The following is a 24,359-nucleotide window of genomic DNA, read 5'->3' as shown; positions in this document are numbered from 1 at the left end:
GCCGCAGATTGATTGGACTCCAACCTTTAAGAAGCTGGCTAAGAATAGACCATGCAGGGAAGACGTCGAGACGCTCACCGGAATTCCCATAACGCTCCTGGGAATTGAGGTGCAAGAAAGATAAATTGGCTTGACAAGTCAATCTAACGTGTTAAAAATGTGTTCACAACTTTACATTTTGGCTTATGACCATACCTGTCTAACACATTTGTCTGCCACTGATAATTTGACTGATGTTGGTTCAGTTTGCTGTATATATTCGAAATAGATGATGGACTAGTCCCTCTAAATTGTGGGCCAGTCTCTTGGGGTAAAATGGAGGAAAATAATAACTAAAAAGCACTGCATCAGCCCCAAAAGACACCGGGCCCACCGGGCATCTGCCCTCTACGCCAGATGTCCAGTCCAGCCCAGGACTTTGGACAAGAAAAATGAAGTACACCCTGAATTGGTGGTCAGCCAAATGGGCAGTCACACAGACAGACAGACAGACAGACAGACAGACAGACAGACAGACAGACAGACAGACAGACAGACAGACAGACAAGCATTCACACTAACACCAGTGGACAACTAAGAGACACCAGCGAAGCAACAAAAATCTCACGCAGGGACGACGTGGGAACTCACAGGAAGGTCAAATTAAGATTTGAACCCTGCCTGCACCTAAACACTGTGAGGCAGGAATGCTAGCCACTTAGCGTTTGTGCTACCCACCGAAAAAGAATACACATGAAAATCAGTTGTAATCATTGAAAAAACACTGTGTGTGTGCGTGTGTGTGTATGTGTGCGTGTGTGTGTAGCACTTTTTTTTTACTAGATATGATGCTGATCTTTTAATATTATCTCCCAAAAAGCAATACGTTTACATTAAACTCAGATTGGTGGCCTTTGTAAATAAAATCAATATTGGCAGCTAAAACCTAAGCTCACAAAGTGATCTTAAAGTTGTGTCAAATAAGAAATAAAGTTTTTGTGAATGTTTGTGATTTTTGGTTTAAAAAAAAAAAAAAGCGACGTGCATATAAATGTTTGTTGTAATAAAAAAAAGAAAGATTTTTTTTTCCCCCAGTGGGTGCTTCATGCAGGGCGGGACCAACAGCAGTAGCAAACAGAAGTGCTGAAGGAAGGTAAGATGATGCTTAGTTAAACAATAGCGCCCCCTTTGGTGGTATGTGCAACCTGAGGAGCCGTCAAGCAATAACATGAACATTGAAACAGTCATGTGACCTGAATGAAGAAGTGATAGCAACATGCTACATAAATGAAGCTAAACCTCACATCACTTTACTGAATAAAACTAAAACGGGACAAGATTAAACTCAAAACTAAATGTTGGACAGACAAAACCCAAGACAGGACTCTGACAAAACCTTGAACAAATTAGACTGTAGTTTGTTCAAGGTTTTGTTACTAGACTTAAGACAGAAGTAGGGCTGAACCTAAAATAGACTAAACTTAAAACAGGACTACGGCTGAACGTGAGATGGACTAAACATAAGACAGAAGGACTAAACCTAGAAACAGGACGTGGAATTAATGCAAGATAAAGTAAACCTAAAACAGGACTAGGAGTCCAAAACCTAAAATAAAATAAACGTACAAAATATAAAACTGGACTAAAGTAAGACCCTAAAACACTAAAGCTAAAACAGGACGAGGACTATACCCGAGGCAATAAAGTAACAGGACAAAACCTCGGGGTGTCTCAACCTAAAACAATTCATGCGAGACATCCTGAACCTAAAATACACTAAAACGAGACAGTAGGACGAACAGATAAAACAGGACTAAACGTAAAATACTGTCGACTTAAACAGACTTACTTTAAACAGGCTAGTACTAAACTTGGACTAAGACTAAACATAGTAAACCAAAGACAGGACGAAACGTAAGATGACCGGCGATTGTGCGAGCTCCTGAATGTCGTCGAAGTAGCTGTGCGCCAGTGATTGGTGCCTTCAGGAGCAGCTCGGAAATACGTGTGCTAATGCTGCATTCGAGGATGGTCGAAGACGGATATATCCGAGGTGTTTTTCCCCAGTTCCGACTTAAAAGCGTTCCAGGCAAAAGTAAACCAAAATGGCGGATCGTGATAAATTGTACGTTGTGTTACGTGAAATGATGTTGAATATTTATGAATGAAAAAAAGCGATCTCGTTTTATACTCGAGTAAATTGTGTGTTACCATTCAAGGTCTGCGTTCCCAAAAGGGTCGCCATTGTAGAGTGACGTCACTTGTCCGACGGTGAAGTCGGGGTCTTGTTTTCCAAGTGGAATTTCCGAGTTCAAGGGGGCGTTCCCGTACACACTTCCTGGTTTGAACTTGGAAAAGTCAGACTTCCGACGAATGCAGCAAAAGCTGGCTTGATTTAAACCAGACTAAAACCAAATGTGTTTTAATTCAAACCAAACAAAATCAAATATTCTTTCATGCAATGATGTAAACCATATCAACCAAACTAATCTCTCTCAGGAGATAGATCGCTATCTATCCAACCGTGACACAAGCTAAGCTAACTAGCATCTATCGATCTATCTATTTTAGGGTGACCATATTCCCATTTACAAAAAAAGAGGACACTTTTATCTATCATATCGTATGACGAAGGACCATAAATGTCCGAGTGGATGAAAACATGTTTGAATTTCTTTTTCCTCACACGCAATACATGAATACATGCATACAAAGCCCCCCCCCCCCCCCCCCCCCTGAAAACACCCCCTCCTAAATGCCCTTCTCCTCGCACCATTCATCGCACCTGTGATTGTGAGGAGGCAGCGGGACAAATGAAATATGCTCGGTCTTGCTTGGATGCATCTGCTATGAAGGACGCATGAAGGAGACACACACACACACACACACACACACACACACACACACACACACACACACACACACACACACACACACACACACACACACACACACACACACACACACACACACACACACACAAGCAGAGGTCCACACAATGGGGGTGATGATGTGGTTTCCATGGCAACAGCAGCAAGCTGCAAAAAGACTGCTTGGAGAACATATGTCACTCTTGACTGATCTCACGCACACACACACAACCTGGCAACACGTTTTTTTGTGTGTGCAGCCAATCACAAATCGTTAAGGCCTTACTTCTTTCAGTCTCAGGACTCCCAAGTCCTGTATGCGGGCAATACTGGACTTACTCCTGATCCTCATCCTGGTCTTGGTCTTTATCTTCGTCCTGGCCCTGATGCTCATCTATTTTCTTGATCCTCAATCTAGCCCTGTTGTGCTCAACGTGGTCCTAAGCCGTGTACTTGATCATGGGCCATTTCCGAGTCCTGGTCCATTTCGATTTCCTGATTCTACAGAATTTCCTGCCCCCGAATTCAGGCCCATTTCCCAGTCCTGAGACTCACGGGTCCTCATCCTGGTCAATTTGCGGAGTCTGCTTGATTTCCAGGTCATGAACCTTATCCTGAACCCGGTCCATTTTCATTTCCAACTCCTGACTCTCATCCTGATACGGGTCCATTTCCTAGTAGTCCAGGTTCTTACCTTGAGCCCTTTCTTAGTCCTGCTCTTCATCCTTGTGTTGATTTCTGTCCGGAACCGCACTCTGGTCCATTTCCGATTCCGAGTCATGGTCATCACCCTGGTCCTGACTGTGACACAGATCCTGAACCTTTTTCCAGTCCTATAGTCCTAAATCCTGGTTTTTGCCCCATTTCTCTCTTTTTTCCTAATAAAATCATTTCACGCAGACATGATTGACACCTGCCCGCCTCTTCCTCTTTGTGTGCGCGTGCGTCTACGAGCGTGTTCTGGTGGTCTGGGGCCATATTAATTACAATCAGTAAGTGAGTGGGTTTAGGGAGGGGGGGGGGGGTGCAAACATAAAGAGGCGAGCGAGAGTGGTTCAGGGGGAGGCACAACATTAGTAGGCCGTCAAGTCGCTGCTGCAGCAAGGATCGGCTATTGATGTCTGCCGCAGTCTCACGCATAAACACACACAGGAGTGTTTTGTCTGTTGTGTACAAGAAAGTGAAAACAATTTGAGTTGGTGTTCATTCATGCACATATTGATCCACTGCGTACTATTTTTTGTTAAATTGGGGGTGGGGGCGGGGGGGGGCATTGATGACCACCATCCCCCCCACCACCGTGATCCCCCCTCTTTCTCACCATCACACTTCCTTGGCAGGTCCCCGTTGCCATAGCAACGCTCCCGTTGCCGCAGGCTAGCTGGAGCGATGTGCAACGCTGTTTGGAAATAAAAGAAAGTGAGGGGGAGGAATGGGAGATGGGGGAGGGAGGATGGGTTGAAGAGAAGGGTGTGGGGGGCCCGGGGGGGGGGCTCTCCAATTCATTACCTCTATAACGACCCCCCAACCCTCGCCATTACCCCCCCTCCCCCCTCCCTCTCCCCTCGCATCCCATCACAAGCATCAGCCGAGCTCCGCAAAGGCCTCGGCATCTGCTCAGCAGTCTGAACACGTTGCAGCCAAACTTCCAAGCTACATTTATTATTCATCCTTCCATATATGCACACGCACACAAAAAAAAAATACGTACAAATCGGAAGCCTGACGTCGGAAAGGGGGGCACGATACAACCACTGTCACAATCACGGTCAGTATCATGACGAATTCATCTTTTATAGCGAGCCATCAAACTTTTCCGCTCTTGGCCAAATGTGCCTAAAATTGGCTCGCTGAACCAAAAATGTTAACTTTTTTGTGGGTCCACTCAAGGTAGACATGACTACCAGCTCAAACTGACTTCATGGGGCTGAATTTTCTAAATCTCAAATACTGTAGTGTGTCTTTGAAGGACCCCTGGAAATGTTGAAAACGACAGTAACATGGCCGCTCCAAACCTCAACAGCAGACGAGACAAGCCGACTAAATGAGCCGAAAATGGCCCCTTTGAACAAAAATGGCAGACTTCCTGTAACATTTCAGACAAGGCTTTTTTTGAAACTTTTTTTTGTGGGTATACTCATGATAGACATTTGACATGTCTTCCAAAGTTAAAAATTGCTAACTGGCTTCAGGGGGTGATTTAATACAACCCCCCCCCCCCCCCCAAATGTTTCTGTTCATCTCCTTAGTAACCAAACATACATCTTCACCACGACGCAGAGATATTATGAACGAAACATAAAAGAAGGTAACAATGAGATGTTTGCTGACCTGTGTTGCTGCCAATGTGTATTGCGTCAACTTATGTTATGAGTGACGTTTGCTGTTGGTCTCCGTCTCCACAAGAGTAGATGCTGGAGCTCATTAGGAGTCAGGACCACACACTTGTGCAGACTGCAGAGAAGCACCCACATGGCGACCACCAAGAAGCGGCGGGAGGATGCAGAAGCCCAAATATTGTCTTTCACTGAACACTTGAAAACACACGGGGGGGGGGGGGGACACACATTGACATGGGAAATAACAAAAGAATACGTGAACAAAACAATTGAGTTACGTGGAATTACAGGTAAACGGAATGTGAGCTGTGACGCTGCAGCGCTACCTTGTGGGAAACGCGGAGTATGGCGCCACCTGGTGGACACACCAGGACGGGTTCATGGATTGGAAACGGACTTAAAAGTCACTGATGAGTTTGTGATCTGAAATAAGGACGTGACACTTCAATGACTGTCTAACGCGAGCGTAGTAAATTTCATCATGTCAGAAAACAGGGATCAACCATCACAAAAATTCCATGCGGGCATTACTGCAACATCTGAAAACGGAAATATCACAGGCAGTAGTTTGGATTTCATAGATGATCATGTTCATGTTAATAAACGCCAGAAAACTACAATCAATTATCATACTTCTATTTATTTTATGAACGTTAAGCATTTTACGCAAAAAGATTCTATGGTAAGCTCTTACCGTCCAAAAAATCCAAAATATTGGGCCAGTTGTTCTAATATTTGCAGCAGAACTGGGCATAAACATGTCCACATAAATTTCGGGGAAGAAGTTTTGGTCATGGAATTGTCAAATAAGAAAAAAAATAACATACAATTTGGTGACATTATCAGCTGATTTTTGTTAATATTTCTCATCTGATTTTTTTTTAAATTCTTTTTTAGATCATTTTCCGGTTACTCAAATATTACAAACATTAAGACATTGATAAAAGTACCTAAATACAGTACAGCAAAAACAAACATGGCAAGAGTTCAAAAAGTTACTCTCATTGAGCGAAACCAATGTTATACTAGATTTGGCACATTAAAATAGTCCTAAATGATTAACAATTTGTTGGTGACCAGTGTAATATTACTTTAAAAAAAAAATGTTAATGCAATATTAGCTTCATAATATAAACACATTGGAAGGAGAAAGTATGACACAGATGTGCTAATAAGACAAACACTTTATTATAACATTTCATTTTGGGGCAGCGCAGAGAACCACTGGCTACCACGTGTGCCTCAAAGTCAAGAGGTTCTGGGCTCAATTCCTGTGTAGAGTTTGCATGTTTTCCACGACCTTGAAAGTGTTTTTTTTTTTTCTCCCACATTCCAAAAATGCTTGTTTGTGAGGACAAGATGATGGAAAATATTTGTTTTGGGCTCACTCTATAAAAAAAAAAAAAAAAAAAAAAATCTAAGTTCAGTCTGATTTGGTGACATTTAGTCATCCTCAGTTTTGGTTTTCTTCTTCTTTTTCTTCTTCTTCTTTGTCTCTTTGTGCGGAGTGTCCACATCCACTTCACTCATCACTTCCTGTTTCACTTCCACAATGGCCGCCTTCTCCCTGTCCTTTTTCCTCTTCTTCCTGCTACTCTCCTCAGCGTGTTCCTGGCCTTTTTCCTCAACTTCCTGCTTGACCGTCACTTCCTCCTCCTCTTCCTTTACTTTAACACGCTTGTCTTTCTTTTTCTTCTTTTTCCTCTTCCTGTCCTCGACCTGTGTCTCCTGCGCCGTGATGGGCGTCTTGCTTCCGAAGGGCTGGAATCTCTGTTTGAGACCGGGCGGAATTGCGGGCGCGGGGGCGGCGTGGACGACGCGGGGCTGCGTGCAGGCGCCACCGTAGCTCTCGCCCACGCTCAGTAGACCAGAGAAGGCGGGCCCAAACACTGGGGCCGACGAATCGGTGGTGAGCAAGCGGAGGTCGGAGATGCCGTGATTGGATGCCAAGATGTTGTACACCTGCTGGCTGCGCCCGTCGCCCGCGGCAGAAAGAAGTTTCAGCGTTTGAAAGCCGGAAAGATTCAAGCTTGCGCCACGCAAACTGTGAAGGCAAAAACCAGGGGTTACACTTCATACTAGCAAAGTAAAAAAAAAAATAAAGTCAGCATGGGGGATCGATCCTCAGGTATTCACATTTTGTGTGTGTTAAGTAGTGATTTTGATGAATTAATGGCAAACATTGTTAGTGTGCAAATGTTTGTCCATGTGTGATGTCCTGTCAGTTTGTGCTTGCGTTATTTAGCCTAGTGTGTTAGCTAAACCCGTTGACAAGTATCATGCGAAGGTGGTTCGTTTGTGTTGAATAACTTAAAAGGGGGTTTAAGGCATAGCACACCTAAGCAGTTAAGTTCTGAGCGTTTATTTACGTTCACACCCCCTTAAAACCCACCAAACGTCATATATGATAATCATGGGGGACCAGTGTCAATGGGTAAACGGGTTGGACTTTCTTTGAGCTTCATTTAGACCCAAACGTGAGTGAAAAGTAGCCTAAAAATGTTAAAGAAAGGACAGACCATCGTGGATCAAAGCTAGCAGGGGCTTTAATTAGCCACAGTTCGCTCTGGCTGCTCTTCAGGCTCTCAGTCAGTGTGCTGCTGCAAGGCTTGTGGCTGAAGCACACGAAGTCATCGGGACACTGATACTTGCTGCTCTTCTCTGCCAAAACACCATTCAACACCAAATAAAGTATATTCGAGCATTTCTCACTTTCGAAAAAGAAACATAATGAAGTGCCAACTTACCGATTTCCTTTGGCCTTAACGACTCTTCCGCGAGGATGTTATCCGCTTCGTCCTCGCTCGATGAGGATGAAACATCTCGAGGCATTTTAATATTGTTGAAAGATTACCGAAAAGTCGTCCAAACTTTGTTATCGTTTTAATGCAAGGACCCGTGCGCGAAAAGCTAAAACGCACGTGTGCGTGTGGCCACGAATGAACTGTAACCTTTGGGTACCGCACTTCCTGCGTCGGCCTTGTTTGTAGTCCAACAACCAGACGCAGTGTGTTGGTTTGTTTTGAAAGAGTCCTACAAATAAACTACATGACCCAGAAATCATCGTGTCAGGTAACATAAGGTTACAGCATTTTTAACGAAAATGGTTAACTGCGAGGAAGATATCGCGAGAACTTGGTTGCCTTGCTTTCTGTGGCAACTCTGTTTGTAGTCCAACAACCAGACGTTGGTGCATTGGAATGACTTGAACAAGTCCGACAAAACAAACCACATCGCCCATAATGCACCTAAACTGGTTAAGTAACGCACCAGCGTTGTTCGCGAGAGCGGGTTGACAGCAGTCAGGAGCAGGCCAAAGTGGGTAAACAAATTAGGAATATGTGTGGGGGACATTGTCAAAATCAACAAAGTTTTGTATCGCTTTCTATTGTTAGTATGTTCGCGGTTGCTCCAAAACGGGTCGGAGGAAGCTGAAGGTGAAGCTAGTTAGCAAAAGGCGCTCTTAACGCCACTTTTAAGATAAATAGGTTAAGTTAGCTAACGCGTGCTAGCTCGGGTTAGCCGGCTAGCTCGGCAGCCCACTGGCTCGCAGTCCGGCCGTCATGTCGTCGCCTTCCTCGTCGTCACGGCGCCAGTGGTGTTACCTGTGCGACCTGCCCAAGATGCCTTGGACGGTGGTGTGGGACTTCAGCGAGGTGGTGTGCCGCGGCTGCGTCAACTACGAGGGCGCCAACCAGATCGAATTCCTGATCGCTAGCGCGCGGCAGCTGAAGCGCAGCCACAGCATGCAGGACGGAAATGTTCGCTCACCGGGTCCGGGACCCTCGCCTCACAAACACGCCGCGCCGGGCCGCGGGGAGTCGGCTACGGACGGGGGTCGATCGCACGGTGAGCGCTTCGACCGGGGTGGCCGAGGGGATGGCGGCAGCGTGGCCGCCGCTCGCGTGCCGCCCAACGGGCTGCACCGCGACGGGCAGCCGCCGCAAGAGGTGAATCGCCAGAGTCCCAGCGGGAGCCGGAGACCCATGATCGGGGCGGCCATACCCCCGAATCTAGTGACTCAGAGCATAGCGGGGATCCCCCACGGGTTGCTCGCGGGCATGCCGGCCGGCCTGACCGCTAGGACGGCTCCCATGAGCAGCCCGATGATCTTCCCGGCGCCGGTGCTCGCCGAGATGAATCGCCGCCAGCTGGGCATCGGCATGGGCATCGGCCCCTTCATCACGCCGGAGCTCGAGCGGGAGCTGAGCTCGTCCCAGCCCAAGTCGCAGACCCAGGGCCACGCCGGCTCCGGCAAGAACGCCGGCCTGCCCTCGTCCTCGGCCTCAGTCAGTCAGACAAGCCCCAAGCCCGCGTCGTCGCCGGCCAGGCAGCCGCGGCCCCTCGCCGCCCGCGCCGGTGGGGAGCCGCTGTCATCCGGCAGCTCGTCCGAGGCCGCCACCACCGCAGCGGCCGCGCTGCCTCACAGTGGAGCTTCTGAGCTGGGCTCCACTTCGGCTGGCAGCAGCCTGACCGGAAGCACCTTGTCCTGCACGCTGTGCCACGAGAGGCTGGAGGACACACACTTTGTTCAGTGTCCGTCTGTGCCGGGACACAGGTGGGTACCTTTTTTTTTTATTAACAGTAACTGTCTAATGTGGTAAAGTTAAGCAATGTTAATTATTAATAAAACCATAAGGTTGGTAAAATATATATGTAAGATAATTTATAAAGTATATTACATCAAAGTATAATGTGTGTTTGTATATACGTACAGGTTCTGCTTCCCATGCACCAGAGTGTATATCCAGAGCCGGCGGGGTGACGGCGATGTGTACTGCCCGAGTGGCGAGCGCTGCCCGCTGGACACGTCGGTTAACAGCCCCCCCTGGGCATTCATGCAGGGTGAGGTGTCCACCATCCTGGGCACCGGCGCCCCATCGTCCGCTCCACCCGGAGCCGGTGGACCCGGGGGGCCCGGTGGCGGCGGCGGTAGCGGCGGTGCCAACGGGGCCGCAGCGCAGAACAGCGATGTCACCGTCAAGAAGGAGCGGGAGACGTGATGGTGGCTTCCACGGCAACCTGGAACAAAGGCAGGCAGGCGGGACACACACAAACATTACTTACATACATTTACTACTCTTTATAACCTCTTGTTTATGAAAAGTACGCATAGGGTGAGCACATTTTACCATTGTCTTTGTATGGCCACACATAGTTTTCTTGTGTAGATTAGTCAAAATGTCTGCACCAAGAAAAACGGTATGTCAAATGTCGTGCCACACTAACAGGGCAAGACAAGAACAGTTACTTACACACACACACCAGCTTTTTGGGGAAATCAAGTTTGGTGCCACACAAAGATTGAAAGACATGAAAAAACACAAACACGGTTTCTTTATGTTGAACACTGGATGTTTAGGGTGCTGGCAATTTCCAGATTGGATCAGCCACAATGTTGCCACGAGGAAAAATGTCCCCCTAACAAAAACTGAATGTCAACAAATGTGGCACACAAAGATAGAAAGACAAGAATACAGTCCACGATTGGCTGATGACCAGTCCAACCTGCAATTAATTGATGCCCTCCTAAAATGGTTTCTAGTTGCCTATAGATGGCAGCAAAGCACTGTTTCAATGAAGACCCTTAACTCACTTCAATGTAGTCCCTTGGCACCATTACCCATCAAAATGTCCCTGCAAAGAAATACATCCCACTTGCAAAATAAAAAAACAACAAAAAAATGGGATGACAAGGCTAGTGCCACACTGACATAGAAAAACAAGAACACAAACATCCAATGGACTGACACACACGCACACACAAAATTACATGTCATGTGACCTGCCTGCCAGTGGGTGAATATCCAAGACAAATGTGTTTCTCCTTGTAGAAAGTTCCTGGTTGTTTCAATTGCAGTCCTCCATTTTACAAGCTTTCATTGAAAACGGTTACACGTCATTTCATAAGACCCGACCTTAAAATAGTTGTCGTCTTTTCTTTTTCTTTTTCTTTTGCAAATGAAAGTAATTTTGTAGTTTTTTGGAGCTTTTTTTTTTCTTTTTCAGAACCAGAATGTTCTTCTCACAGATGAACCAAACCAAAGCCAATGTATGTGTATACAATCTCTACGGCTATATGCTAATGCTAACGGTGTAAGACAAGTAAGTGCCTTGTGCAGAAGTGTCCCGCCTCCTCGCGGCGTCGCCATGACGACGACCAATCTGCTCTCTCGTCTTTTGACTGCCGCTTCTTGTACAAAACCACCCAGGTGGGAATAAAACAGATGGAAAAAGTCACGCTTGTCTGTTTTTTTTTCCTTCTTTATAATAAACGTCGTTGTTGATCTCTAATCGTCTACTGACCTTGTGCAGTTTTTCGATACTTGACTTCACTTGAGTGGGAATATTGTCCGTATAATTTTAGCCACCAGATGTCGCGGTTGTGCTAAAACGTATTTTGTACTGCACTTACTGCATTCTTGCCATTTTGTGACGTACTGTTGAAAATTGATGTTCATTGTCAATGAGAAAAAAAAAGAATGCGGAGATTAAAAAAAAAAAAAAAAAAAAAGCGAAAGTGGATGTGTGGCTTCCTCCATTAGTGTCAAGTCATTACTGCCATTGTGGGGACAATTATGCACGTGCTAATGGGCACGCAGGGCGCATTCACATGCAAAGGCAGCGTGCAGGGAGGCCACGCACACGCACGCTGCAAGATGCGTATTAAAGGCAGCAGTTGTGTGACGTCACCTACGAGCAGCTGACTTTACTTTGAACATGTGCAAACTCGCCAAAATCGATTTAGTTCTTTGTGTCATGCATCATGCCTCTACAAAATTTCATATATATATATATATATATATAGTTTAAACATAAAAAATATATTTTCAACTTTTTTCTTTTGACAGAAAGATGGGTGGAGACTACACGAAAACATGTTGACATCTTTTTTCTTTTTTACAAAATGCTTTTCAAGAAAATTTCCCCAGAGAAAATAACTAATAAGGTGTTTAATTTTTATAATCACCTGTGCGATATTGTTTAAGTCTTAAAACGCTATGTAAAAAAAAAAACCACACAAAAAAAACCACTGCATATACTTAATTTTATGTTTATCACATTAATAATCACGCTAATATATTGTCATTTCTAATCATGATTATCCACATGATGACGTCACTAACAGGATTAGCTTTAGCAATTACATAATTACGCACATCGGTGTCCCCGACCCTCCTAATCCAAGGCCTTCCTCGATGCAGGTGCGAGCGCGTGACCCCACCCCCCACACACGCACCCGAATCCCCTCCGCCGACCTCCCGCGCGCGCGTCATTACATGAGCATTGAGAATTTGAGCTGGCAGCCATTCACATGCACACGCCTGGCTGTCTTGTGTATTCCGGCCTTGCACATACATTACAACATACTAATTATACTATTTTGTGTTACACTATATATTAGCCTATATTGTGTGGCATTTTAGTTGACCAACAAGACAGAATTATGCTGTGAGAAAGCAATGATTTATTTATTATCCTTAAAAAGAAGTAGTCTTCAATTTATATTAAACTTGTAATGCAATAAGTCCACAAGAAAATAAATTAAAGTCAAAGGCCAAAGGCGAACATAAAACAATTGAATATCATTTTTTTTTCTATTGGCAAAAATAATATAAAAGTAATTAAATATATAAATGTTGCAGGCTAAGAACTAAGCAATAAATAATTTAATATGCCAAAAATACATCAATTGTTAAATTATATATTTAAAAACCCAAAATAACAAAACAAATATGTAAAAAACACAAGTTAAATATTACAGAAAGAACAAAAAACAACAACAACAACAACAACAAATCATTAAATGTATATGTTATGGGCCCAAAACATTAAAAACTAATTAAATATATATTTTATTGATTTTAGATAGCATTTTGCATTGAAATTGTTGCATTTTTCGAGATGATTATATTTTTCATGTGCAGTTTGAAATAAACCACTCAATTATATTTTATTTTCATTTAAAATACTGTATTTTAAAAATAAAATGATGTTTGTCAATGCTATAGGCCTACTTGGCGTGTTGTAGGCTCCTTATTGAGTCACGTCAATAGAATTGAATGTAATCAAAAATAATCCTTGTTAATCATTTACATATTATTAATATTAAGAACGTGACTTTGGTTGATTTTCTGGCGCTTTTTAAGCGAATTTGTAACATTGTAAAAATAATAATAATAAAAAATCGTTTTGCCAATGTGTTAAAGGTTCCAAGTAGGTGACAGCCGCGGGAATTAACGATTTTCACCCTCCACCCATAACATAAACCTCAGGCTGCAAACTGACGGACGGGGGGGCCCTTCTCACCTCTTCCCATGCTCACTTTTTATCTTGATTTCAGACGTCAAGCGCGTAAATGTTCTATCTTAACTTTTAATGTGGTTTAGAGGGGTGCAGGAGTCGGGAGGGGGCGGAGCATTTGGGGGTCTTGACGCAGCCGGGGTGGCCGCCGGTCCGACCGGGCCAATAAACAGCACGCCAGGGGGCCACATAGGCCTTTTTTGCGGGAACCTCCTTCCTGACGGCTCCATATTGAAATGTGCAGGACAGGAGGGAGTTGGGAAGGGGGGGGGGGGGTGAAGGAGGGGGCGTTTTAGGCGTGGGCGGGGTCCCGGCTGTACCTTATAAAGGGGTGGCAGTGGCGGCAGTCCTCACGCCGTCCTGCGCTCGCCCTCACGTCTGCCTGACACGCTCCGTCCTTCCTGGCCCGCGCTTCCCATCAACGGGCCTCCACGTCTGCAAGCAGCTGGCAAACAATGGACCAATGAACTTTCACTGACTTGACACAACTTTTCACGCCAACGGAGCTTTTTCTTTTCTTTTCTTTTTTTTTTTTTTTTTTTACGTGTCACCAAGGATTGTAAGGCGGGGGGGAAAAAAGTGTGAAGGTGCGAGAAGCTCGTCCAGTTCCACTCAAAGTGTTTCTTTGTGGGGATGTTGAGCTCTGTGAAGATGGAAGCGCACGACCTACCTGAGTGGAATACTTTTTACAGCGAGGCCAGCGAGGTAACAGAAACACTGAAATAGTTTCCTTTATTGTTGTCGTTGTTGTTAACACAATACTGCTACAAAAAATAAATAAATAACACGCAGGTTACATACAAATGTGTTAATATTATTGTCCATGCAGTAAAGCAGACTCCAGCTGTACTTTTTTAACTTGGAAAAAAATGACTTCAATTCACTTATTTACTTCATTCAAATACAATTTACATAATAAATACAGTAAGTATATCAAAAGAAAGAATACTTAATGTCGGATGTAGTCAAAATACTAAAGCAAGATAAGAGCCAAAGGGACCATAAACAATTATTTAATATAAATGCATTACAGGCTAAAAAGAGAGCATTAAAAAAAACACTCAATGCAATACATATTTTATATACCAAAACAACATATTCAACAATTAAAAATAAATGTATAAAGGCAGAAAACAACAAAAAGAATACGTGCCAATACAGAAAAGAACAAATACATAAACGCTTTACAGGAATGGCACAAATAATTAAATGTGTAATTTGTTTATACTGTAAAACATAAAATACGTAATACATATTTTACTGGCCAAACATCACACTATTACATAACTCTTTTTTGTGTGAATAAGAATTAATAATAAATTTGACTTGACAAAACTTCGAAACAAATGCATTCACTTTACAGGCCCTCAAAAACATAAATATATTTCATAGGTCAAAAAGAACAAATGGGTCTGCGTTTTTTTAATAAAAAATAAAATAAAAGAATCACAAAATATTTAATTAAACAAACAAAACATTACAATTGTTTTAAGCCATATAAAAATGAAGTAATTGTTCACATTTGGTGACGTAACCGCTGAGACAAACTACATTTCGGATGCATTCAAACTAAAGCAATTCAAACGCATAAGAGGTTAATGTTGAGGTGATAATTAAATTAAAAGTTAATGTCATCAGCAGCTGATGAAATTACCACCTTGCTAATAGTTAACCCGAAGTGCGCGTGAAGGCTCAAATTTCCTCACTTCCAACTTTAAGCGATATATTATCGTTACATTTCTTTTCTTCTTCTTCTTTAAAAAAAAATACAATTTCGAAAACTTTTTGGAGCTGCTTGCGTTTTTTCCGTGCACGGAGAGGGAAAGGGGGGGGGGAGCCTGCGTGACGCGCTTTTTTACGCACTTTGACGTTCACGCGTGAGTGTGAATTCAGTGCGCACTGAGAGCTTCATTGTGCATTGACAAGAAGAAGAAGAAGAAGCCACTCACGAAAAGACTCCTTCTCAATTTGAAAAAAAAAAAAACCTACAGACGTTTAATTGATACAATATTTAATTTGAATTGGCTGAATTGGATTTGGAAAAAAGGAGCAAAATACAAGAACACTGGCATCTCCATCTTGGGGTGTTACTCGCGAGACCACACCCCTTAAAAGCACATATTCAACACACGATAGTGCAGTGATCACAAAACGAGTTATTTTTTTTAATCAAATGGGTTTTTGTTGGCACCTAGAACGTTTAATGCAGTGTGCACGAACAGTCTTACTAAGGAAATATAGCAGCATAATATTAAATGTAATTATATAAACATAAATTATACCAAAAGCTAATGTGAAACGATAAACTGGTTCATAAAGTGTATTTTACTATATGTCTTTAAAAGGGGGCGTGGCTAGTGGACACTAGGAGATGTCGGAAGTCGGAGTCGCTTGAGTGTTTTCAATTTCAATGCGTGTGTTTGACTGTTCTCTTCAATAAATGTCTGAAAGTAGACGGGCAACTGTGTCTATCCTTGCCCACATGCGGGGCATCACACAGTGCTCCATTTGTTTGTCACTTCACTCAAGCGGCGGCAGATCTGAAGCTCATTTGCAACTCATATTTTGGCTCACGACAAAAAGATTTCTGTGCCCGGGTGTTGATTGACGACCAGTAGATTGTCTTTCTGTACCCTGAAAAGGACTGGTGACCCAGTACATTTCAAAAATCCGTTCATTCAAGACTCTTAATTGTCCATAGGCGTGAGCGTGAGTGATTGTTTGTCGACACATGCCCTGCGATTGACTGGCGACCAGTCCTCGAAGTACAAGAAGCCAGCCGTGATCGGCACTAGTTCACTTGCATCCCGAATGAGGAAAAGCGTAGACGTCTGTATGGTTAATGGCGTTGTTTTTGCGTTCCAGATGTATTCCTCGCCCAGCTTGAACTCGGCCCTGGCTTCCGTGAGCTCCATGGGGCCCATCAACAGTTACATCAACCTCAACTCGGCGGGCGGCGGCGGGGGCGGCGGCCTGAACATGGCGTACCACGGCTCAGGCCTCAGCACGTCCCCGCTAGGCTCCATGGGCTCGGGCCCGGCCCACATGCCGCTGTCCCCGGTAGTGCCCTCCCTGGGCTCGGGCTCGCTTACCCAGCTGGGCCCCGGCACCGCGCCGGGTTCCCTGTCTCACTACGGGAACATGGGCCAGTCCATGAGCCAGCTGGGCTATCCGTCGGGAGCCTCTCTGAGCCGCGCCGGGCCCAAGGAGGTCCCACCCAAGCCGTACCGCCGCTCGCTGACCCACGCCAAGCCGCCCTACTCGTACATTTCGCTCATCACCATGGCCATCCAGCAGAGTGGCAGCAAGATGCTAACCCTTAACGAGATCTACCAGTGGATCATGGACTTGTTCCCGTACTACCGGGAGAACCAGCAGCGTTGGCAGAACTCCATCCGCCACTCGCTGTCTTTCAACGACTGCTTCGTCAAGGTGGCCCGCTCGCCCGACAAACCGGGCAAAGGCTCCTACTGGACTCTGCACCCACAGTCGGGCAACATGTTTGAGAATGGTTGCTACCTGCGACGGCAGAAACGCTTCAAAATCGACGACAAGCTGTCCAAGAAGGCCGGAAAGGAGGGCGGCAAGGGGGGCGACGCGTTGGACGACCGCAGCCCGGCAGGCGGCGGCTCAGATGAAGCAGACTCGGCCCACTCGGACAACTCCCACCCGGGCTCATCCGACGACCAGTCGCTGCCCCGCGGGACCGCGGGCAACGCCTTGCTAGTGCCACTTGACTGCCCACCACCGCCACCTGCCCCTACCGCCATGCCGCCCACCTCCTCCGCCGCCATCTTCCACTCCCAGTCCACCCACCTCCTACCCGGCACCATGGGGCAGCACATGGACCTGCAGAACGACGCCCTCAAGTCCCTGGACCCCCACTACAACTTCAACCACCCCTTCTCCATCACCAACCTCATGTCCAACGAGCAGAAGATGGACCTCAAGTCCTACCAGGACCAGGTGATGGCGTACAACAGCTACGCCTCTAGCGGCTCACCCGTGGCCGCCAAGCAGATCTACGACAGCCCCGGACCGGCAGCCATGGACTCTGGTGCCTATTACCAGACTCTCTACAGCCGCTCCGTGCTCAACGCATCCTAATCTAAACACAATACAAGATGGATGCTTTCTGAACAGATTCTAAAATGGCCAACTCGTATGGAAAGCCGTCTGACCCTGTATCCCATATCCTTGAGATCCATTTGAATGTCTGTGTACTCGTACGATCTTTGGCATTCTGCCCCTAGTAGTGCTTACGACAGTAGTACTGTTTTTTTCCCCATGACTGGTGTCCTACTGGTACCCATCAATCTGACTCTTAAACTACTGAGCTGAACAGAAATACTGAATGGCCCAACAAGACAATTTAGTGTACTGGAAGAACGACTGTGTTACAACTTAAGTCATGTTTTCCCCCCACTACTAGAATCGTATTTGGCCTACTTGTACGGGCTTACCTTACTAGTGAACCACTGTGCTGCACTTGTAACACTACTAGGCCAAATTCACAGCCAAGTGGCATACACTAGTAGACTCCTTATCAAGAGTATGGAATAAACGTTCAAATGGCCATTTGAGTATTTATTCCATATCTTATGCCAAGGCGGTCCTACTAGTGCAACCAAAGAGCATACTAGTTCATGGACCCTATGCTGGTTGTCAAAGATCAGGAATAAATGCTCCGGCGGCTTTCCCGAGCCACGTTTTGAAGGACCACATGTTTTTCTTTGCCCCCTATGGAGACTCTCTGGTTACACACAATGATGAAGATGATGATGAAGATGGACTTTGTACAAAGTGTAAATAGCGGCAATGTGTGTGTGCGTGAGTGTGTAAAAGGGGTATTTGCATTTATTTATAAAGGGAATAAATTTTAATATATCTTATATTCTGCTTTGTCCAAACGGTTACAAACGTGTGCTTCAGGTGTTACTTTCACGCTTCATGTTACAAAAAAACCTTTCATTTCATCCGGCATCGTGTGCCCCTTTTGGGTTTAATCTGGAATAAGGGGTTCGTTCCTGGAAGGATGGAATATTCTAGAATGTGGAATGTTATGGGACACGGATGTTCTGGTAAGGGAAGGTTTCAGAATAGGAATGTTCTGGAATATGTTCTGGAATAAATGAATATTCTGGAATAACAAATGTTATGGGGCAGGGATATTCTGGCATGGGAAAAAGTTATGTAATTGGAATGTTCTGGAATATGCGGATGTTCAGGAATAGAAAATGTTAAGAAATTGGTAATGTTATGGGACAGGAATATTCTGGTATGGGAAAGATCTACAGTAGAATAGGAATGTTCTGGAATTGTAGTGTCCTGGGATGAGGATACTTTGGGAATAGATGTACTGGAATTTGGGAATGTTCTGGAATAAAGAAATGTAATGGGACAGGAATGTTCTGGTGTGGAAAAAAATTACAATAGGAATGTTCTGAAATATTAAGGAATATTTGGGAATAGAAATGTCCTGGAACATGGGGGCATTCTGGTATGAGTAAATTCTAGGATAGTACTGTTCCAGAATAGGAATATTGTGGAATAATGAATGTTTGAGAATAGAAATATCTTTGGAACATGGGGATGTTCTGGTATGAAAATGTCCTGCAATAGAACTGTTCCTGAATCGATAACTATTCCGGCATAATTATGGGACAGCAATATTCTGGTATGGCAAAATTCTTAAATGGGACCATTCTGGGGTAGAACTATTCTAGAATGAGGAATGTTTAGAAAGAACAATGTTATTCTGTAAAATGGGGATGTTTGGGGGGGGGGGGGGCAAAGTAAACTGTGGTAGACTTTAAAACAGGGAATTTTCGCATTTCTTTCCCCCCTTGTTACCAGTTAGAGTGGGTTGGCTCGGACCAGACCATTTATTGAGCGGTCCCGTGTGTGTATGCGTGTGCCTGAAGCCAGTTACTAAAACGAGAGGGGTGGAGAGATGCACTATGGGAGATTTACATACAGTACTTTGCACTATGGAGCTCCTACTAGCCAGGTGGGCTGATAGTGTGTGTATGTGCGTGCGTGAGTGTGTGCGTGTGTTACAATACTGAGGGAGGTGGTCTCTCCGAGTTTAACCAAAGGTATCACATTGCGGTCCAAAAGTGCCTTTTTCCCCTCTTTCCACTGATCGCTTATCAATAAAGTGAAGGATGATAAACGTTCAGGTCACATGACGGAAGAGAAAATGTCATATTTAAGCTACGTGGTCGCTTATTGTTTTCACAAACTGCTTCTTTTTTTTTTTTTTAACTGTGTGTTTCCTTATATTGTTTGTTCTTCTCAATGTGATGGTCATCAATCATGTTTCTTAATAAAAAAAAGGTTCAAATGGGCAACTGCTTTGTTTTGTTTTCATGACATTTTGATCAGGCAGTGAAGAATTTTGCCAGAAAATGTTTTTTAGTGGCATAATATCGCAGCCGAATGACAGTTTAGTCTTTGAAAGCAAAGTAAGTTTTTGCCTGATCTCGTTGGCTCTATTTTTGCAGGCAGCGTACATATGTAGAAATTGTAAAAATAAATAAATAAATGTTGCATTGAGGATCAGGTGCAAGTCTCGTTTAGCGTGTCTGGGAACTTGGCACCACGCTGGACGTCCCATCGCACCTGACGATTTCAATCATAAATATGACAACAGCATGCATCGAAACTAGGGGTGCAAGGGGTCACAAAAGCCACGGTTCAGATTGGATGAGTCACGGATCAAATCGTTTTTCGGATCAGCCACACAAAAAAAAAGATAAATAGTGCTTTGTCTTCATTTATTTTGTAAAGCGCTTGTTAGTTACATCAAATAACAAAAAAATCCATTCAAAATGTCTAATAAAGGTATTTAGGATCACAACTTTTAAGTGCAATATGAGACAGAAACATTTGAGTTGAATGTTTTTCTTTTTTAAAGGGCAAAAGTGTTTTATAATGTAAATGATAATGATAATAATGAGAAGACCTCAACGTGCAGTTTAAGGATTGAATTACAAAGTAGCCTTGTTCCAGAATATTGAAAAATAATTAAAAGCAAGCTGTCAAACGTACTCATCGGCTGGCAGCCAGACACTCAGGCAGTCGTTGGTCATGCTAACAGGTAGCCGCTAGCCACTTACGTCGGAGACTTTTGCCATGTCATACAATGACAGCGTAATTAATTAGCGGTTTCTTAGCGTCCTAAATTTGCGATTGAATATGTGTTCGGGAGAGCGTTGTGTTGATGTCGGTCGCAACTACGATGTCAATCAACTACGATAAAGTAACGTCTAAAAGGGAAGTCAAGCTAGCGAACTTCAAAATAAAAGTGTATTAAGGCTACTTGCTTTGCCGTCAATGTATTACTGTATTTGGTCAACTTTATTGTGAAGTTAGACTTAGCGTGTGTACTCCGTTGAGTATGTTTCAGCTTGTTTGACATGTCAGAATGGACTGTGAATGTTTTTGTTTTGTCCCCCCCCCCCCCCCCCCCCAATCGCCGGATCGGGCGTGCACCACTCATCGAAACTGTGGAAATCAATCAAAGTATCGCAATTTCATGCTCAATTTGCCCTTGTGTGGCCAGATGTGCAATTTTGCGTCATAAAACAGCATGATTCGATTTTGTACAACTGTTTGAAGTGCCGAAGTCGACTGCGAGTGATGGTGGGCCCAGAAGCGCCACCGAGGTGGTCAGATGCCCCGTTTTCTTGTTGAGACAGCTCGGGGCCAAATGGACGCGGCGTGCAGCAGACTAAACATGGCCGCCTCACACTGAGAGCCTCAAAGTGCGATCTGGGCGAGGGCTGTCGGCGCGCGGATCCTGACCCCGGCACGACCCCGCCAACGAGTCAACAAAGACGGTGGGAGGAGGAACGCTGCTGGTTTTCCTCTCCTCAACGGGCATTGATCGGGTATGGGATGGCGTGCGATATCGATGATGAGGAATTTACTTTTTGTGGACAACTATCGTTTTTTTCACATACAAATATTTCTCGTGTGTGAACAAATTTATCTTAATTATATATGTGTCGTTTTTTTTTATGTACAAAGATGCTGTTTTACTGTTTTACATTTAGCATTTCTCTTCAACATTTTTGTGACAATATACTGTATAACATTTTGTGTGCAAAATAGCAAATTGTGTGCAAAATGTTTTGCACAAAAAACCTTCATTGCATATGTCACTTCTGCAAATATTCAACGGCAAAATATTGCATTTTCTTTGAACCTTTTTAAAAACTGCATTGTACAGGTTATACGTCACATTAATGTTGGGTCCTTTTCTTTCACAAAATTTGGGCATTTGAACAGGGGTGTGTACACTTTTGATATCCACTCTTGGCAGGCCGGCAGGTGGGTAGTTAGGTAGGCAACAAGTAAATAGGTAGTTAGGTAAGTACAGTAAGTAGCTAGATATAATAGACATAGTAAGTAAAGCCAGACAATTCCGTTTAGCTTAATGCTAACAAACAATGCAAAACTCCACAGAAGGGCTAACAAATAGCATTGGTGTCACTGTGTTATAAGCAATGGACAGGTAATAGTCACAGGCGCATATTCTCTGTGAAGAACGACTAATATTACTGTAGCTTTTTGAGGAGTGACAAATACTGTATCAATAATATATTGCCCCTAGTTGACAAATTAAATTGAAGCAAAAAAACAAAAACGGTTTAATTATTTATAATCTATTTTGCTATGTCATTACTGTGTGTTTTTATAAAGTACAATATAATAACGTTTTTGGTAGGTTTTTTTTGTTGGGGGGGGGGGGGGGGGGTGGCATTTCATCAGGGAAAAATAATTTACATGTCATGGAAACAAAATTAAGCCGTATCTCAAAGCAGGACTTTCACTTGAACTTACAAGCTTGTCATAGAAATAAAAAAGCTTGTTCAAATCTTGGGATGAAGGTTTTTTTTAAAGGCAAAAGTGGAAGGAGAAGATTGGCCTGGGGAAAAAGATGAAGTTTTGCATATGTACTGACAAGAAGAAGAACAGGAGGAGTAAGAGGAGGAGGAGGAAGAGGAGGGAAAGTGCACCAGCGACAGACAGTCTTGCCATCTTGTTGAATATTTGACCCCCGGGGCGCAACAGACAACTTGCACTCATGCACGCAAATACACGACTAAAACTGAGAAATAGGAAGGAAAAAAAAATAACAATAACAAAAAAAAGGAGGGAACTAAAGGAACAAAAAAGTCAAGAAGTTTGGAAAGAAAGTCCTAAAATTAATAAATGAGAAGGAAGAAAAAGAGAAAGGTGTGTGCACGTGCACGTGTGCGTGGGTGTTTTCAGGCGCTAGGATGCAAATGAAGCGGTGCATCCTGGATCCTGTTAGGTGGATGCTGTGTTTACTCTGCTTATTGCCTGTGGGGAGGGAGGGGTGGGGCGGGGGGGGGGGGGGGTTAAGAGTGAAAGATGGAGGGAGGAGTTGGGAAGGTCGGAGGGTTGAGGAGGAGGGAAGCAGCACTTACAGTTCTGCCTTGGGGACATACACTCCCTTTCTTCATGGACGACATGAAGAGACACACGCACACGAATATGCACATGCGCGCGCGCACACCATAACGGCATACATACTGTCCATGTCATACATATACAGTATGTAACATGTCGTATTTGAACATGGATGTTGACTTGAAGTCAAGTACGTGCCCACACAAAGTAGTCAAGAAGAAAAGTAGTCCTGAGTAACTAACCAACTAAAGTAATTCTGCACCAACCGACAAACCATCCAAATAACCAACCAACCGACCGACACATCTAAACAGAACACTTTAAAATGGGAGGCGTTCTTCATCGGTCAATGCACCAACACCCAACCGAACCCGCCGAAAAGCCAAACCAGCAAACCGACCCACCAACTGACTAATAAACAACCAACCAGCTTTACTTCCAACCAATCAATCAATCAATCAATCAATCAATCAATCAATCAATCAATCAATCAATCAATCACTCACTCCACCAACCAATCTAAGGTGGACGGTGGGTGCACCAAAATGTGTTTTCCTCCTTGACCCACGTGCTACCCTTTTACAATTTTTTGTTCGAGTGTGTGTGTGTAGTCCTAGTACCCACTAACTAAATAAACAATAAACAAGCTAAACTAACAGTCAACTGACAAACCAAGCAACCACCCAGCGAATAATGTCTTCTTCATTGCTCCACCAACCAACCAACTAACCAACTAACTAACTAACCAACTAACTAACTAACTAACTAACTAACTAACTAACTAACTAACTGCCTGCCTGCCTGACTGACTGACTAACTAACTAACTAACTAACTAACTGTATCAAAATGTAATGTCTTCTTCCTTGGTCTATGCACTAAACCAGTGGTCCCCAACCACCGGGGGTAAGTAACTTTGTATCCAACTGTAACAACGACAACAATCGCACTTCCGTCCCTCCCCATGGTTGACGGATGTCCACGTTTTTCTGCGAGTGCTTTAGCACACAAAGCCTTGTAAAAATACAGTACAAATACAAAAAGAAGGGCCGTCTTTACCGACCCAGATCAACGGACGAAAACCTGCTTCACTCGGTGCTCAGTATATGTATTTTTTCCAAACTCCAAACAACTAACCAACCAGCCAACCAACCAACCAATTACAATAGCTCTATATAAAAATGCACTCGTTTCTTCTTTGGTCTCCGCATCAGTCGTTTTACAATCTTGTTAGCGTGGAATCCTGTAACCTGGCTCACTTTGATGAAAATACAAGAGCGGACAGAGTTAATCATTATTTAGTGACTAAGTCGGCTTTGAATGGTGAATAATGCCAAGTCCCAGTAATATATGTCGCAATCCAACTTTGGTCTGATTGGCGACCATGCACGTCGTGTCGCGCCACTGCGAACGCACACACATGCA

The 24,359-nt window shown here is 44.1% G+C and overlaps 3 protein-coding genes across 4 annotated transcripts; 2 read left to right on the top strand and 1 right to left on the bottom strand.

The window, feature by feature from the left end:
• Positions 1-6,354: 6,354 nt before the first annotated feature.
• Positions 6,355-13,944, bottom strand: polr1g (RNA polymerase I subunit G). Of its 2 annotated transcripts, XM_086079934.1 has the most exons (6): positions 11,604-11,739; positions 11,495-11,523; positions 9,904-10,210; positions 7,936-9,699; positions 7,708-7,849; positions 6,355-7,232 (listed from the first exon to the last, which is right to left on the bottom strand). In XM_086079934.1, exons 4-6 carry the CDS (start codon positions 8,018-8,020, stop codon positions 6,632-6,634), a joined length of 828 nt encoding a protein of 275 aa, XP_085936060.1. In that variant the 5' UTR covers positions 8,021-9,699; positions 9,904-10,210; positions 11,495-11,523; positions 11,604-11,739; the 3' UTR covers positions 6,355-6,631. The 2 variants fall into 2 exon arrangements, with proteins under 2 accessions (XP_085936060.1, XP_085936061.1); XM_086079935.1 differs by lacking the exons at positions 11,495-11,523; positions 11,604-11,739 and adding an exon at positions 13,813-13,944.
• On the top strand, positions 8,354-11,428 carry irf2bp1 (interferon regulatory factor 2 binding protein 1). Its single transcript, XM_086079933.1, has 2 exons — positions 8,354-9,746; positions 9,906-11,428. The coding sequence occupies exons 1-2, from the start codon at positions 8,752-8,754 to the stop codon at positions 10,189-10,191; spliced, it is 1,281 nt and encodes a 426-aa protein (XP_085936059.1). The 5' UTR covers positions 8,354-8,751; the 3' UTR covers positions 10,192-11,428.
• On the top strand, positions 13,835-19,845 carry foxa3 (forkhead box A3). Its single transcript, XM_086079931.1, has 2 exons — positions 13,835-14,197; positions 16,358-19,845. The coding sequence occupies exons 1-2, from the start codon at positions 14,126-14,128 to the stop codon at positions 17,597-17,599; spliced, it is 1,314 nt and encodes a 437-aa protein (XP_085936057.1). The 5' UTR covers positions 13,835-14,125; the 3' UTR covers positions 17,600-19,845.
• Positions 19,846-24,359: the final 4,514 nt, after the last annotated feature.

This window comes from Leptonotus elevatus, chromosome 7, assembly GCF_054856555.1.
Source record: "Leptonotus elevatus isolate MCC_2025b chromosome 7, RoL_Lele_1.0, whole genome shotgun sequence".
NCBI classification, from domain to species: domain Eukaryota; kingdom Metazoa; phylum Chordata; class Actinopteri; order Syngnathiformes; family Syngnathidae; genus Leptonotus; species Leptonotus elevatus.
This window is presented reverse-complemented; position numbering and strand designations above follow the sequence as displayed.